The 17,682-nt window shown below is 43.9% G+C and overlaps 1 protein-coding gene and 1 pseudogene across 2 annotated transcripts in view; one reads left to right on the plus strand and one right to left on the minus strand.

Moving 5' to 3' along the window:
* Positions 1 to 17,682, plus strand: part of LOC142591132 (uncharacterized) — a 78,371-nt gene that overhangs the window by 40,148 nt on the left and 20,541 nt on the right. For both annotated transcript variants that reach the window (XM_075703511.1, XM_075703512.1), the window contains 4 exons: positions 6,879 to 7,056; positions 7,896 to 8,047; positions 9,244 to 9,499; positions 12,516 to 12,679. In XM_075703511.1, coding sequence (XP_075559626.1) covers positions 6,879 to 7,056; positions 7,896 to 8,047; positions 9,244 to 9,499; positions 12,516 to 12,679 — 750 coding nt within the window. The remainder of the gene's footprint in view (positions 1 to 6,878; positions 7,057 to 7,895; positions 8,048 to 9,243; positions 9,500 to 12,515; positions 12,680 to 17,682) is intronic.
* On the minus strand, positions 14,656 to 16,644 carry LOC142590756 (uncharacterized; annotated as a pseudogene).

The following is a 17,682-nucleotide window of genomic DNA, read 5'->3' on the forward strand; positions in this document are numbered from 1 at the left end:
GTTTTAATAAAAGGTAGCTACTTTTCTTCATACCTACATATATTTTATTCATCTGTTGTTGGAATTGCATGGTTCTTACTAAAAGTCAAGTTCCCTGCGCTCTGTTGAACCCTCTTGCTCTTGTTATGTGGAGAAATCACAGTCACAATGATAAATCGTGCGCACTAACTAGACCTTAGCACAATTATCTATAAAAGTTCTAAAAATTTCACTGCTTGATTCTTCATTATGGAAACACACTTCGGTAGTATTTCTTTCTGCTTCTGCAATCGGCAGAGTTCGAAATAAATGAAACGGAACGTCAAGGCTGCAGCCCACCTTAACGTAGTGTAAATGTCACTTTGGAAGCGCCTATACAATAGCACCAGTCTAAGTTCTCCGGCAATGCGCCTACATAAAAGCGTAAGCACAAAGGATGGGTGGCATCTTTTTAATGGCGCTACTATAGTGAAAACACTTGCAAGCAGAAATAATGGTGTGCGTTGCGGCATCCTTCTACTTGGGGCTCAATACAATATATGTGCAGGACATAAGTGTTCTATGCAATAAAAAGCACATTCTTGGCATATTTTAGATTCTCCAAATGTGGCCATGTGATATACATAAGTATGTTACCTGTCTGTACGCTATAGTTTGCTGTATTTTTCTAAGCTGGCAGCTTTGCTTTGTCGGTTCTCTATCTGGCACCCTTCTCCTCGGCCATGTAATACACATGAATGGGACTAATAAGGACTTCGAGATTCCTTTTTAATACTAATTTACTAGAAGAATTCGGTGCATTTAGCAAACTATCTTCTGGCGTGTTCAAAGTTAGCCAAAAGCTTTCTGTATGTTAAAAAAAGATGCAAGTAATGTACAGCAGGATATTGACTCTAGCATTATAAGATGTTCACAAATTGGACAGAAACACCGGTAACTACTATAGACTTTAACTTTAGTTTGGGAACAATACCTGCAACATTCTCTGTGTGTGAGCGAAACAAGGAAATACATGCATACATGCAGTCACGGTTATCACGTTCCGGTCGCCTGTGTGAGTGCTGCCAGGAAGCAGACACCGAGAAATGAGGAAAAGGAAGAGAGATACCTTGGATGTCAAGGTCTCCCACGAAACCTAGCTCTTGTTTGCATTACAGCTGCTATCAGCCTGAAGCTGCATAGGAATCTTGCATAGGCTGAATATATCAGAAACTAGGAGATCAATCGGCCTGTTGTCATATTGAAGGAATGAAGGCAAAATGGTGGCGTTGTAGTAAATGAAAACTCCGCGTTTATTTATGCCAGCAGTTTCAATTGTGGGAGTGCTTTCGTCAGGGCAGTTTGAAAGGTTTTTACCCCATTAGTTTGACACGGCCCCGACGAAAAGAGCTACACTCTCGAAACTGTTGGAATAAATACAAATTAGGCTTTCGCTTACGACAATGCCTAATTTGTGCCGTCATTTTTATATCATATGCCGGGGATCTCACAATGTTCTTATCTTTAGCACGGGTCAACATTAGATGCTTGAACAGCCGTTGCTGTCCATTCGCCAGTTACCAGATGTTCGCTATTTACATTTCATTTCCTGGTTATAACGTCAAGGTTTCAATGTTAGTAATAGAGGCGAACGTTGCGGGTAGCAAAATTAATTTCAGCCACTCGGAAAACATAAGCGGTTGTTACGGCAATCGTAAACAAAAATTGTCCTTTTCGAGCTTCGATACCGAATCTGGGTACACCAAGGGAACTGCTCGCGTGATCTTTCCACATCGTTTCGTTTCTTTACGCCAGCGGGTTGACCGCGGCTCTTATCATTGTGTCTCACAAAGACCAGCGGCCTACCGTGTGTGTGTGTGTGTGTGTGTGTGTGTGTGTGTGCGTGTGCGTGTGCGTGTGTGTGTGTGTGTGTGTTTGTGTTTGTGTGTGTGTATGTATGTATGTATGTATGTATGTATGTATGCATGCATGCATGTATGTATGTATGTATGTATGTATGTATGTATGTATGTATGTATGTATGTATGTATGTATGTATGTATGTATGTATGTATGTATGTATGTATGTATGTATGTATGTATGTATGTATGTATGTATGTATGTATGTATGTATGTATGTATGTGTGTGTGTGTGTATGTATGTATGTATGGAAATGTATGTATGTATGTATGCAACGTTCTTCACGACGCTCTTCAAAAAAGAAATACAGAAGTCCGGCGCTGTAGTGCTGTTTCATGAGTGCGCGTTGGCAGCAAAGAGAATAATTCTCACTGCTTCCATACAGCGACATAGATCTCAGACGCCACACATGGTCTATGTGGCAACGTCGCTGGATGCTGTGTCCAGAGGGGACATCTAACATCACTAATGGGCAAAGCGTGTAGGAGGGGGTTACTGGGCTGATTCATGTACACGACGAAGTGCTACTTGCAGACAATGCAAGGTATTTCCGGATACTTGCAAATATCTGGTGCGATGCAGTGACAAACTAAGGCTATAAATCTATCTCACAAAATTGAATGAATTAGGGGGTTTATGTGCCAAAACCACTTTCAGATTATGAGGCACGCCGTAGTGGAGGACTCCGAAAATTTCGACCACCTGGGGTTCTTTAACGTGCACCTAAATCTAAGTACACGGGTGTTTTCGCATTTCGCCCCCATCGAAATGCGGCCGCGGCGGCGGGTTAGCACACAAAATTGGCGGTTTATAATGTTTAATGAAGATTCCAGTACTGACGTTGTATCTAATCAACAGAAAGACACAGCAATTGTAATATAAATATGTAGGTATATGCACAACGAAAAAGAAAGGTTCACTAAGAAAATCTAAAATTGAAGGGTAAGTGGAATTCACCAATAATGAAAGATCGATAAAAGACGCTACACTAAATATGTGGTGGTGAGAGGAATTGGGAAAGGAGTAATGGTGCCTATGCTAGCGTTCACAAATAACATTTTGTGCTTGAAATTAGACATCTTGACTGGTTTGCTAGTAATGTAAGGTTAGTCGTCATCATCATCATCAGCAGCAGCAGCCAAATTTTATGTCAACTGCAGGACGAATGCCTCTCCCTGAAATCGCTAAAAGATTGCTAAAATTTTACCGTTTGCTTGAAACGTGACCCGCAGCAGCGCAGCGATCAGTTGTTCCCTCAGCGCTAGGGGACCAGTGTGCGGGGAGCCAGCAATTCTTTTTTCGTCGAACGTGCAAACGCAACACGCTCGATTTAGTGAACCCGAACAGCACGCTGCTGGTCAGCCAAGATAGCGCGCGATGCACCTTGTTTCAGTTCCTGCAGCGTGGGATAGGGCATGTTGCATTCCCGCACCAGCCACGCTTCAGTGTCTATTTTTTTTTGCCTATGCAGCGTAACCGCGCATGCATGGATGGCGTCATCGTTAAGCTGGACTGTACCGCATGTTTAGCTTGGCCAAACCAATGTGCTCTTCTTGAAGCGGAGGCAGAACGCATCGATGCTCCGCTGTTGAACGTAGACAACCAGACAGAGAAAGCCGGCTCGATTCGGAGAATACTTCGCATTCAAAGAACATCGCGGGCGCACGACAGCGTCGTCAAAGCGCACGAAGCAGCTAACAAAGTATACTAACTCTGTGGCTAGCTAGCAGGCGTGCGGCACTAGTTCGCTGTTACACCGGAATACAAGGGATAAAAGGAAAATAAAGCAGACAGCACGGGCCCCGCTTTTTCACATTGCTAGCTGCACGCCACCAATGCCGGGCGATAGTAGCGCCGTCTTTTTTTCTTACAGGGAAGCAGTTAAGGGCTAATTCCCTCAGGATCGTGTCCGTGTGTCAACCTACAACTCGAGCCTTCTCCTCCGGCGTCCCCGTCAGGCGCTACCTGCGTTCGGGCCGTTGAGTACGCGCCGTAATTGACGCGGCCCTGCTAGAATAAAAGGTCATTACGTGAGCGGATCCCGAAGATACTGCAGTGCTGTGCAGACCCACGGCGGATGTGAAGCAAACGTTAAGCATCGTCAAACGTGGGCCAATCCCGAAGACAGTGAAATGCCGCACACACGCACGGCGTAGGTGCCGTTCGCCATTAAGGGGCCCACATACACAGCTTCGCTGGTCATCCTTGTTCGCAGAGTGGAAAGCAGCTGAGTTTATTCTTCAGCTTGCTTCCGGCAAAACATTTCTAGGTTAAATGTCCATCTGTCAGGTTTCTGTGTTGCTTGATGCGGTGGAGTGTAAACTCTCTCATGCACTGAACCATGGAATTGAATTCTTCCCAGGTGATACTGTCCTCATCCCTACAGAATTTTGAAGTTTTCGTGTGAAAAAAAACATTTTTTGCGAGCTCTTTCTGACGGCTTTTTCTGTACTTGAAGCGTAGGATTTTGCACAGAGGCTACTGCATGCCAAATTATCTGAAACTGGGATTTTTACGCAATTGAAAATTTTCTTGCAGTTGGCCTCTTTGGCTCCCACTTCTGTGTTGCAATGGGTCCTAGGGTTCACGTATGTCTGCAATCAGCCAATAATTTTGCGTTCGAAGTGCCACCATGGTTTCTGCAGCTAAAAGAGCACAGATTCGCGGTCGCTCATCGTCGAGGCACCATCCACCAAGATGACAACTTGTTGGCCCAAAGTTTGCAAACAGGGATAAGGCGCAGCAGAAACACTGGCCAACGTTTCGATAGGAGGACCTATCTTCGTCAAAGGCGGCCTCGTCTACTCGGCGTGTTAGTTCAAGCGTAGGATTTCGCACAGAGCCTACTGCATGCCAAATTATCTGAAACTGGGATTTTTACGCAATTGAAAATTTTCTTGCAGTTGTCCACTTAGGCTCCCACTTCTGTGTTGCAATGGGTCCTAGGGTTCACGTGTGGCTGCAATCAGCCAACAATTTAACACGCCGAGGATGACGAGGCCGCCTTTGACGAAGATAGGTCGTCCTATCGAAACGTTGGCCAGCCTTTCTGAGGTACCTTATCCCTGTTTGCAAACTTTATACCACAGTGTGCTGTTCCATCTGTCAGCCCCTTTCTTGTTCCTGAACTTCTTGGTACTTCTTGTTCCTTAACAGACGGTGCCTGAAAACTGATTCAGAAGGAAGTGCTTGCCACGCTTGATGAACCATATGTCCGGTATGCCGATGTAGAATTCTCGGGCACCCTATAACCGCGATACGTCTGCCGGACTGCGTGATGCCATGTCACTCACCTCGGCAAAGTCGGCGAGCTGGCACTGGCATGGCTGAGGTCTGTCATCCGGGTCACTCATTTGTGGGAGGCGGTGCGAATAGGTACCCGCTGTAGCCACGGTTTATTTAGGCCATCGAGCTGTGGTTTCGTGAGATCTCGGGAGCACCCGACACCAGGCTGCTCTGGTCAAGCGCCACTAGCGTGCTCTATTGTCGCGCTTCCTGCGCGTGAGCCCATCTTCGCTTGCTTTGAAGGCGATGGTCGTGCCGCCACAAAGTGGCATCAAGGTGAATTTCGAAACGAGGGAGCTAAAAGATCTCGAAATAGTTCTGCAGTACGCGACGACAAGATATCCAAGCAGCGCGCGCCCGTTTGCGCAACCCAGAGAGGAAGAAAAGCCCGCGCACGCCCTTTCCTCCGCACCCGATGAAAAACTCTGTGGCGGCACTGGAAATGTGGAAACCCAATTAAATCACTGAAATCTCGTAGGTGGTTTTCTATCAATTTACAGGTCACGTACGTTGTAGTAAACGGTTTAGCATTAGAGTGGATAATCCCCCTTGGGTAGAACCTTCAAAACGCCCCATGGTGCCTGGCAAGCAAATAGCCTTCAACAAAATTGATTTTCGCTTCTTGCCAAAATATTGATTTGTACGAAAACTGATTGATTCGGGGCGTTCGAACCCTTCATATTTGAATGTCATCTAGAATGCCACGCTATACCCAGGTCGCGCAGGAAGCTGCTCTTGCCGTATCGTGAAAGATGGAAATAGAATAACGCGATTGTCTTGCAGAAGTTTTGGAAAACTGTCGCACTGACCCCAATGCCACTTCATCTGAAGAACATACAAAAAGAACGAAAGTAAGCATGATTAACTAGAATTATCAAAATACAAATAAATAGCAAAACACTGAACGTCCTCGAACAAATAAAAAAGGACTTGCCTAAATAAACCTTTTGCTGAACAGCTGCGAATTTGTATTACGGACTGTCCGATGAAGGTATACATTTTGCCTACGTAAGTCAAACCAGCTTTCACATGCTCAGCCTGAAAATGCCGACATTTGTCAATCTACGTAGTGCCAATTCGAAAGGGTACATTACGGCCATGCTGAAAGGGACTAGCGTACAACATAAAAAAGAAAAGATCAGGACGTAATCAGTTAATATAAGCTATCCCTTATGTACTGTCACATAATCATGTTTACCTTAGAAGTGTCATACAATTCTTCTTTCTTCAATTTAGTACGTTAATAATGCATTCTCATAAGACATCAGACTTATTTAAAAAAATTTTGTTGTCTACTGTGGTGGATGAGTGGATATAGAATTTTGTTACTGGACATAAGGTAGCTGCGTCGATTCTCCGTAGAAGTGCTCAAGTACATAGATTCGGGACACGTGAGACAAGAACAGGTTGTTTAAGTTATTCCGCAACTCCGTCCTCCTACCCCACCATAGTGTCCTTCATATAACAAGTACCACAGTTCTTTCTGTATGTTCCTGCGACGACAAGATCTGATTATTTTATGTAAATTATACACCATTCAGACAATGTAGGCAATGTTTCAATGCCGGTAAATTGCCGATAAAGTACAATCAGCTGGAAGGTTTGCGGCTACGGATAACCTACTGTGGGAACCGAGACTGCACAATTCACACGCCGATAAAACTAACCCGTATGGATGAGATCGCGCTCTCTGAACAAACACGCTTACCGCAGTGAGCGGCGTCTGGGCCCGAGCAGAGTCCGAGGAAGTCGAAGGAGGCGACACCGTGGTTACCCTAGCGGACATCCAGCGGTTGGGAGAGGCCAATCTGGACAATGCCGCAAGGAGCTACATCGCCAGTGGAGCGGACCAGGAACAAACTCTCAGGGAGAACACCGCGGCGTTCATGAGGTGCCTATTCTTGAGTCGGTATATTGAATAATAACACACCCGCGCACGCTCGTCAACATTATATTGATATGCGTAGCGTAGGGTGCAATATATCCAAAATGCTTAGTTTGGATTGGAATGTTCTCCTTAAATTCTTTGCGTACGAGTGAATAATTTGCTATTTACCAATAATAATAGTTTAGGCAGAAATGTATAGCGCAGCGAATATAATAATAGACATAAGCGTTCACAAGTTGCTCCTGTTCATGCAGCTTTGATGAAAACACGCATGACCTTTCTTGGAAACGTTAATCTCAGCAAATTAATCGTTGCACGCAATTTTGCTAGGCGGATGCCATGAGGACTGTTCATATGTGCGCTGCAAGTAGGTTTTCTGACGGAAAGTAAGGTCTCTACTATTAGGATTGTCGGCGCACTGTGAGAAGTGTTACTTGGTTGTGTACATTTGTGCAAAATAATAAGCATTTCCTCGTTCGATGTGGCAATATTTGCATCACAAAGCAGACATGTTTTGTGGTGGTGGTGGTATTCCTCGCAGATTTCTTCAAATCTATGAGAACTACCCTTTTGTGTGCACAAGAGGCGAATCTCATCTAGGGCAGCACCTAGTTAAGTTCACTCGAATGCTGCTTTTTCAATTGTTATAGTGAATGACATAACCACCAACCTAATTTGTTAACTGTTCTTGTTTTAGATTCGCAGCCATTAATACTAATATATATCTTCAACATTTTAACATATGTTTTATTGGTTTTATAATACAACTGATGTAAAAATAAACGCGACAATTTCAAGAAAATGTGAAAACTGGACAGAAAAATTGAAAACTTGCTATACAGGCTTCGTTTCAGGCCCAAGGTCCTTGTGGACGTGTCGAAGATCAACACTGCTACTACCGTGTTAGGTCGCAGAATATCTTTCCCTGTCGGCTTTTCCCCTTCAGCTGCCCACAAGATTGCAGATCCACTCGGAGAGTTGGGCACTGCACGAGGTAAGTGGACAATAATCACTTAACTAGCTTCGTGAGCAGCTCTAAGAAATCCAATTAGAAGACATGCTAGCAACTTTATTATTGCATTGTGTTAGGGAGGCCGTGAAAATAACTTGAGCTATTTTGTGACGGCGCGAAACTTGAAACACTCCACTTCTTCTTTTGGGGGAAATTTTCCGGAGGTCCCAGCTGCTCAGGTAATGGGTGTAAAAGAGAGGTTGCACTCATGCTCGGGAACCAGACGTGCTTTGAAGGTCTTGTTGGGCATTATTATGGATGCTTGTGTTGCAGTCCGGCTGTCCTCAAAATTGATGGTGAGCTTTGGCAGGCACTTCCTCCCCTTAGATGCGAGTAGCTCCAGCATGATGAAGCCGCTTTACGTCATTTGAACATAAAAATCTCGTTAAAAGATACACCCTAGCTTGAGATTACCATGTGTACTTAGTGTGCACTGAAAGTACATAATTATTGCTAATAGTTGAATCCAAACAGCCGTTAATCAAGTGCAGGAAGAGTGCACGAGTGTTCGCTTCTCTCTCCACTGGGCGCGCCTGAACATGTACATCGTTTTTTGCGCAGCTTGAAACAAGGCTAACGAACATTTTGCTAGAGACAGTACATATTCGAAAATATCATTGCCGCTGAAGTTGTACCATTGCTTTCGACTGTTGTACAATTAGTAGCCGTCCAACAATCGCAGAATCCTGCCCCGAAGAAAATTAGCCCACCGTTTACACACCACGGCAAACGTGGCAGTATTGCGCTTTGTCAGAATACATTTTGTCGAAAAGTTTATTCATGACGAATGACGATGATTTGGACATATAATGAAGGATAACACTAGCCTAAATAATAGCTATTGATTTCTTATCGAAAGGATAGTGCTGGATACACACTTTGAATTCGCGGAGAAGCCGAACAAGGGCGATTGCAGGCGTGGCGACGCAGCCCATGGCATTCTACAAGACATTTTGGTTGTCGCCACAGTAGGCAGAAGAGTTAGCTAGATGCGCCGTTCCACAGCTTGCTGATGTGTTTTGGCACTAATATACAAGCAATAGATGTGTCCGCCTATCCGCACACCAACTCGCTTGCAAGACGGAAAGGCACCACATGGGCAAATGTTAAACGGTGCACCAGGCAGCAAATTCCGACACGGTGCACCAGGCAGCAAATTCCGACTTTATCTGGTGCAGCGGCGCGGGACGCGGGAACGCTGATGATCGTGAGCACCATGAGCACCACGTCGTTGGAAGACATCAGAGCCGGCGCGCCTGACTGCCTGCTATGGCTGCAGACTTACATCTTCTCCAACCGCTCCCTGACCGAGTCCCTTGTCAGGAGGGCTGAACGCCAGGGCTTTGCCGCCGTCGTTGTCACTGCGGACTCGCCTGTCGCTGGACAGGCCGTAAGCCTCGGCATGAACAAGTTTGTCCTTCCGGAAGGCCTAAGGTGAGCTCTTGCTTTTAGCGTCTTCCAAATTAGGGCAACACATGCGGCTTAGCATTGCAGCACAAGCGTTCGCCAAGCACCGCTAAGCAATCGGAAGAAAAACTGTGCAAACAAGAGCGAAACGAATGGATGAAATCGGAATGAGTGGCTTCTTTGAGAAGTGTTTCAATCATATTTTAGCTGCAAATTACCCAATTTACATATAGCGCTCCATTTAGAACAAGCACCAATTGATGAAAGGAAACACGACTGTGCGCTTGCAAAGCAAGCAAGCTAGACAAAGCTCCTCTTTTCTTAGTGGGGTAGATTCGTTACACGTTTCCGTTCAGACGGAAAGACGTTTCCGTACACGTTCAGAAGGTCAACCTCGAACAGGCACCAACAGCCAGATTTTTAAAAATTACATTCCATGAAATATGTCCTTAGAAAAAATATTTCCCGTGCTGTCGGTGCGCTAAATAGGTTGCGATATTTGCTACCGATAAATGTGAAGCGCAATATTTACAACGCGCTTATACATTCTCGATTAACTTATTGTTGTCTAGTTTGGTCAACCACTACACAAACTAACTTAAAATCAATTCGAACACTCCAAAACCGCGCACTGCGCGCGATAGGTAACTTAGAACGTACTGATACCACTAAACCATACTATAACAAATATAAAATATTAACAGTATCAAAACTTCACACTTACAAATTATTCCTCGAAATTTCACGGCAATTCTGGGAAGACAAATGTTCCTTCCAAAGTAAATACCATGGCACAACGACAAGCTATAACCTCAGAAAAACTCTGATAGGAAAACCACGTTGCAGAACAAAATACGGAGATCAAAAACTAGCAGTTCAACTTCCTAACCTTCTAAACGACTACGCCTTGGTATTAGACCTGCTAAATTCTGGAATTTCAAAGCAAAGCTTTAAGAAAATGGTAAAAGAATTGTTACTATCCGAAGACTAATAGAAATGTTCAACTTCAGGTATAGAAAATTTTGTACGTGTTTCTTGTTGTTGTTTTTAGAAAACTGTGAAAAATTTAACCTCTCATCTACAGGTATAAAAAATTTCGTACGTGCTTCTTTTTTCCTGTTGTTGTTGTGATTCAATTTTTTAAAAAACTGTATAAACGTTAACCTTTTTTTCTTTCTTCTTACGCGAATTGTATACTCATGTGTTGAAAATGTGTACTATAATTTCATGTGTGACCTCCTGAAAGCCTGCCACTGCCATGTTGCTGCCAATGTACGGGTGGCACGGCCTAGTCAGGCAAATGTTTGCCTTTAGCCGTGTCCCCCTAAGACAATCTGTTCCTTGTCTTAAATAAATCAATAAAGAAAGAAAGAAAGAAAGAAGTTATTTGCTGTGAGCACAGCTTTTTTGTTTACACAAATGATTTTAATAAAAAGGATTCACTTTTACAAGCAGCAACAAATTTAGAATATCCGAAACACACAAGCAGCACATTTCCTTTATGATAGCAGAGGTGACGTTTGCAGTAAAGTTGCTGTTGCCGATTTTCCTTCCTATGGGAACTTGTTTGAATCAACGCGCAAGAAACAAGGGCTCTATAAAGTAAAACTATTCCAATATGTTTTTATTCCATCCCCCTGACATCAAATTTTCGTAACCGCCGACGCAAGCAAGGGCGGTCACCCGCAGGTTTGTCTGAACAGACCAATCAAATGCTCTCCTCGTTCATATATGAGGTCACTTTTATTTGCTTGAAAAACGAATAACATTGCCTACAGGGAGCGGCTTGTCCTATCTAATTGGCTGATAAGAGGCGAGGAGCATGATCAAGTGGAGAGGGATTCGATAGGGCCGAGCCACTGCACTCAAAGTCGATAACCGGATGAGGAAGGTGGTGCTCGCGTCTACGATAGGTCCGCTTTCACTTACTTAACTTGCGGTGGTTGGTCGAAAATCGCGGCGGCATGCAACGGCAGCTTAAGAATGACGCCAAAATGGATCCACAGAATAGAAGAGATGGCAGAATGAGTTCGTAAACGTGCCAAAAGTGCTCGAAAACGTTACACGGCCACGCAAGAAGTTTTATTACACGCAAATAAACCAATGCTTTCCGGCAGGTGCGAGTAGCCAGTGCCTGAGCGATGGGCGGCATCCATCTTTTATTCGTTTTTCAACGGGGCAGCCTGCTGCTATTCAGAACAAAATTCAGTTTTGTTCGGCACATTAATGCATCCTTAATACGTGCACGTCACTGTGACGCGGCGAGTTTTTGCGGTTTTGTGGCGTCGCGTGACAGGCAGGTGAAGTGGATGCAGCCCGAAAACTTTTGACTAATAGCCGGGGGCTAATGGAGAAAAGGTGTTGAATCAGAAATAGCCGTTTTCCTTTTTTCGGTCCAATCATGCATAATCAGTGTGTACACGTTATATCAGATGGGGAGCTATCGCGGTTTTCGTGACGTCGCGTGACGGACAGTTGAAGGGGGGGGGGGTTGTCCAAAGAAGTTTTTGGCCAATGGGGAGGGCTGATTACAGAATTGGAATAGAAAAGTTTGGAACAGTTTTACGTTGTAGCACCCCAAGTGTCCCCTCTGGTGTATGTCATTAAGAAAAGAGTTCCAAAAATGTATTTGAAAAACGATGAATGAATCTTTATAAAAAACAATATTTTGGTAAGCTTTGGAGCACGATACGCAAAGTTGTAAAACGAGGCAAAATTTTTAAACTTTATAGAAAATCCGGCAGAGTTGGCAGGTATCCCATTTGACTTATAACATCAAATACAAAGTTTTGCCCAAATGTCCCATGTGGCAACATTTATTAAAACTTTATAGCTGAGTGCATCCCAACTGTCAATTATCTTCTTGAGTTTGAGATGCCCTGAGCCGTACACCAAATTTTAATATTTGCAGTATGCGCTGGTCCTGATTAAAGTTATATAATAAAACGGAGTTCTGGCTCCATAGTTGCGTAGCCGTAGAACACTGATTAACGTATGCCACAAATAAACCTTCTGGGGATGATACAAGGCGCCTGTTTTGCAGTTTCGCCAATCTGGAAGCCTCATGGCCAGGAAAATCATTCACGTTCGACCCTTCCAGCGAGGATTTCGTTGGTAACCTACTATCACCTTCTGCGACGTGGGACGACTTGCGCTGGTTGCGGAGCATCTCGACTCTACCCATTGTTGTCAAGGGTGTCTTGACGGGTAAGGGCAACAGCCACGAGCATCTGCATAGCTTAAACAGATTTTCCTTTCACGTTGTCTGCAGAAAAAGCAAGACAATTTGTTACGCCTGACCTGGCAGGACGAAAGGTGCTCGACCGTTTTTTAACATTTATGGTTAATAAGGCGACAGCCGTACATGGCTCATGGGACGAAAATTTAGCTATCAAGCGTTATTCAAGGGCAAGTTCAAGGGTATCAGAATTTCGGGTATAACCCTCTACCTTGTTACAGTTTCACCCACGACATTTTATGTTAATTACGGCAAGGTGAATTACGGCGCGCTTCATTGAGACGGAGTTAAGGCACGCGAACCCGCAATTTTTGGTAGGAGTCGAACTCATGACGTCTTGTTCTGACTTGGGTAATTCGGGCAGATGCACTCATATTGAGGTAATTAGGGCCCTCCTACCCGCGATCTTCGTACCCTCGACCTTTGGTGGGAGTGGAACCATCGAGGCCACTTGGAAATATGGGCGAACCGGCCATATATCTAAGTTGGATTCCAACTGACATCGTGACGGTCTAGAGGCAAACCCACTACTTCTGGTTGTAATTAAGCCGACGTGAATTAAGGCAGAGTTATTTAATATAGAGATCATTAAGGCACTCGAATCCACAACCTTCATTGGGAGTCGAAGCCACTTGCAGATATGGGTGAACTGGTGACATCTTCAAGTTGGGTTCCAATGGAAATCGTGAAGGTCGAGAGTAGAACGCGCTACCTTTGGTGTATTAAATGGCTTATTTATTAGGGCACAATTATATAGGATATAGTTAATTAGGCCACTCGAACCCACTGCCTTCGGTGGGAGAACCCGCGACCTTGTGTGGTATTTAGGGCAAAGCTAATTGAGGTAGAGATAATTAAGGCAATGGAACCAAAGACGTTTGGTCGGCGAAAACAATAGGAAGTGACAACGCATCAGAATGAAAATGTGAAGTAATGCAATGAATTTTGCCCGAGCGGAAAAGCTTTCGCCTTCATCGTCTTCAGTGTATGCTAAAGTACCTCTTTTTTTATCAACGCGTGGAGCAACCATTCGCGTCAAAGCTTGGTTAAAAAGGCCGTTGATGTCTACACTGTTAAAAACACTGCCGTCATATTACGCTAAAAAAGCTGCAAACTCTTGATGCCAGGAAGTTCCCGTAATAATACATGATACTACTGCAGCCGTAGTTACCAACGAACATTACCAGTGCCGCAACTCAAGAAACTTCTTTTGAAGCCGTACTATTCCTTAACATTACCAATCCCGTACCACAAGCAAAAGCCTTTGAAACTATACTTATTTACGAACATTACAAATGCCGTACCGCAAGAAACTACCATTAAAGCCGTAATACCTTCTAACGTTGCTGATGCCGTACCATCAATGAAAACTCTTAAAGCCGTAGTTACCTACGAACATTGTCAATGTCGCACCATGGGTGAACGGTTACATAAATGTAACATGCAAGTTCAGGGTCAGAACTGTAACTGGTGCACGTGGGATCTCACCTGTCAAAAAATATGACTGTAATGACACCATAATAAATCTGTATGGTTGCTATGCTGTAGAGGAGTTTTCATGAATAATGTAAACGTCATAAAATAATGCAGCATAGTAGACGGAAGAAAAGGAATCGCCACACAAGCGATTGCTACAGGTGCTTGTGTGTGACTTCTTTCCTTCTGTCTTGTACAGAATTCCCCATTGTTGTAGCGACCTGTCAGGTAGTCTTATTGATAAGGAACTCGTACAGTCAGGAGTTCATTAAAGAATAAAGATGTTAGCCAGAATAATGAACGAAACCACCTTTTTGGTTCTTGTATGGGAATTAGGAGCTGAACTTTTGTTCGTGAGCTTTCTCCTTTTCTAACACCAGCAAATGTGTTTCATGCAGAATAATTCATACTGCATAAAGTTACATTAATACTATGGATATTCTTCGGAAAAAAGACAAACACAAGACGGTCAATTTTCAATTGTGTATTCAAAGAACATGAACCTTAGACAGAACACGAGCCTGTCTTCAGCCATCTGAGGAGCTGAAAATGAAAAGCAGGAAATGTAAGTCAGTACCTGAAGTAAACAAAGCAATAATAACAGACTCGCAGAGCTCCAATTCTTCTTGAATGAGGCAATCTCTGTGCTCGCCGCCAGAGCTTTCGAGCGGGCACCTTTGCTCCTTTTCATTTCTTGGCGCGTGCCCTCCTTTCCTGATATGCCGACGACGAGGTATCTGGAATGAATATGAGATAGGCAGGTGTCAAACGCAATTAACAACAGCCGTGCAAAAAACTATTGTGTTAACTAAACTATAATTCCACGTTGGTTCCGCATTCTCTACTAAGCTTGGCACGTAATTTCAGCCCCTACCATTAGATACACACAGATCTCCGCAGCTACAGACAATTATCTATCCAAATCTTGGCACTCATGCTGGGCTATTCCACGCTGCAATGGAAATATGCGCAGCCATGGCGGTATCCATGCAGATAGGTGTGGGGTTTTAAAGGGTATGATTTTATCAGGTTTGCTTCAAACTGCCCCATGAAAATGTTGGCGTACGTGGGAGCGAATGGTGTTCCCATGCTTCTGCCGAAAGTTTGCAGGTAGTGAGTAGAATCGAATTCGAAATTGTGGAGTGTGAGAACTAGCCTAAGGAGTGACAGGTAAACTTCAGGAGCGTGCGCTTGAGGACTGAGTGAGAGGGACTTTGGTACGGCTTCAATTCCTTCACTCATGCGTATGTTAATATAAATGGCAGAAGCATCTAAAGTTACTAGAATAGCGCTGTCAGAGAGAATTTGGTTGGCGTTAATGCAGTCGATAATTTGAAGGAAGTGAGGCGTGTCTTGAACAAAAGATCAGAGGGTTGTGGGGATGTTCGACAGGTGGTAATTTAAGAATTTACATAGGGACTCAGTAGGTGTGTTATTAGAGAGAAGAGGAGGAACTGGGATTTCTGCTGTGAATATTTCTTCTACGGGAACCTGATGTATTTTAGGAATATAAAAGCTGCCTGCTTCTTTGTTCTTGGGCCTCATAAAGCTATATTCAGACTGGGTAATCTGTTCCTGAGACAGAAGCTCCGTTATTGTAGTTTGCACAAGGTTGCTGTAAATCAAAGTCGCGTTAGAGTCAAGTTTTGGGTAATGGGTGTGGCTGCGCAGTTTCAACGCCTCATTTTTGCACTTTTCTATAGGCCAGATTACAATACTGCCGTCATTGTCTGCTGGTTTTATTACAATATCCACTCTTTCCACAAGTTCTTTAAGAATTTGGAGCTGAGTGGGGGACAAATTTTTGCTCTTGCGGTACAGACACATACAACTGTAAAGAAAGCAAAGATAATCAATCTTTCACTTATGCAGCAGAAATCCAAGAATGACCACTAACCAATCACTCATTGCCAATATTACACCGCAAGAACCGAGTAAACCGTGTGCACATGTGACTTGCATACAATGCATGCATGTTAACACGGGCCTCATGTAATTGTACAAGTTGGCTGAGGTAATCCTTGAAATAGGGCAACACAAGGGGTATGAGACCGACCAATGCAGCATCCTTGTCACCTGTCAGGTTGCACATTTCTTTGCAGTCATGTTTGCTGCGTCTACTTCGTTGCGTTTTTCCTTGTGGTATAGGGAAAAATTGTTTTTCAGTGAAGTCCATGCCTTCAGTTTGCTGCAGCATCCATCAATTGTGAAACAAACAGCAGTGTGCACGCTCCCTGTCAGGTGTTCCTTATGGTGCTGCATTAAAGCTGTTTTACGGCCCCTTTTTTCCCACAGCCCTCAACAGAGCATGGCTTGGTTGAAGCTTGAAAGTTAATTGCGCTACAGGGTGGCAGTCGAGAATGACACCTTGTGATATGGCGTCGCATTGTGTTGTAATTTTTCAATGCAGCCGCACGGCTAGGAACACTGCATTCTACAAACCTTGATGACGCCTCATGGTACAAGGTGTGCTCGAAGAACGCTTCCAATAATCGGAAAATTTTGTTGCACCTCTTGCAGGGGTGTCTCATCTATCATAAAGAGGTATAGCACATTTTAAGGTCATTACTACATTATCAATATCCTCAGAAGCCCACAGTGAAGGGTGTTAATAAAACATTTTTGTAGGTAAACCACTTTCATTATTGCTTTTATTATTAGTCCTATTTATTTATTTGTTACGTAAGGGCAAATCATCATTTAAAACAGTAATGAAATGTTCATACTTTCACACATTTCAAGTATACTTGAAGTGCTTTATAGCACGTCAATGCACATGCTTCACACAAAATGTTCAATAAGAGTGCATCTTTAAATTATTTCTCATCAAATTAGTTCAAAGCACAGGGTACAGCTAAACCTGCAAAGTGCTGGGTGCAATGAAAGAAACTATGTCATTTTTCTCAGTTTTCAAAAAATGATATAGAAGCATATATATTTCTGTGTTTTTCTTATTTAAAGACAAATTTCATGTTCCTATCATGTTCACAAATGCACATTCAGCAGCGTTCACTTTTAGTCAGAGACGTACAGTCGCCCAAATCTTTAACTGGTGTGCGGGAGCGGCGACTTTTCCGGGCGTTTTCCGGGCGTCAGCGCCGTATGACGCGGCGAGGCTGGAAACAGCCTAGTAGACGATGGGCCCAGCTGAGCGCGCTTAGTCCGCATGCGCTTAGCCTCAGACTGTTTCGAGCCTCGCCCCGTCAAACGGCGCTGACGCACGGAAAAGTCGCCGCTCCCGCACACCAGTTAAAGATTTGGGCGACTGTACGGAATTATTTCACATACATATTGACACGTAGACTTATTTTTACCGGGCGACCACGTTTCGCCGCCTAACAAATGTTATCACACAGCGCGGGAAGCGCCTGCATGTATCCGAAGTTTCTGGAAAGTTATCGATACTTCTATCCACTGTCTGTTGTCGCCTACCTTATGTTATCTGATTTTATCGCCTGACGCGAATGGTGTAGAACTTTGTGGAAGGCACGCGGGT

Source organism: Dermacentor variabilis, chromosome 8, assembly GCF_050947875.1.
Source record: "Dermacentor variabilis isolate Ectoservices chromosome 8, ASM5094787v1, whole genome shotgun sequence".
Taxonomy (NCBI): Eukaryota; Metazoa; Arthropoda; class Arachnida; order Ixodida; family Ixodidae; genus Dermacentor; species Dermacentor variabilis.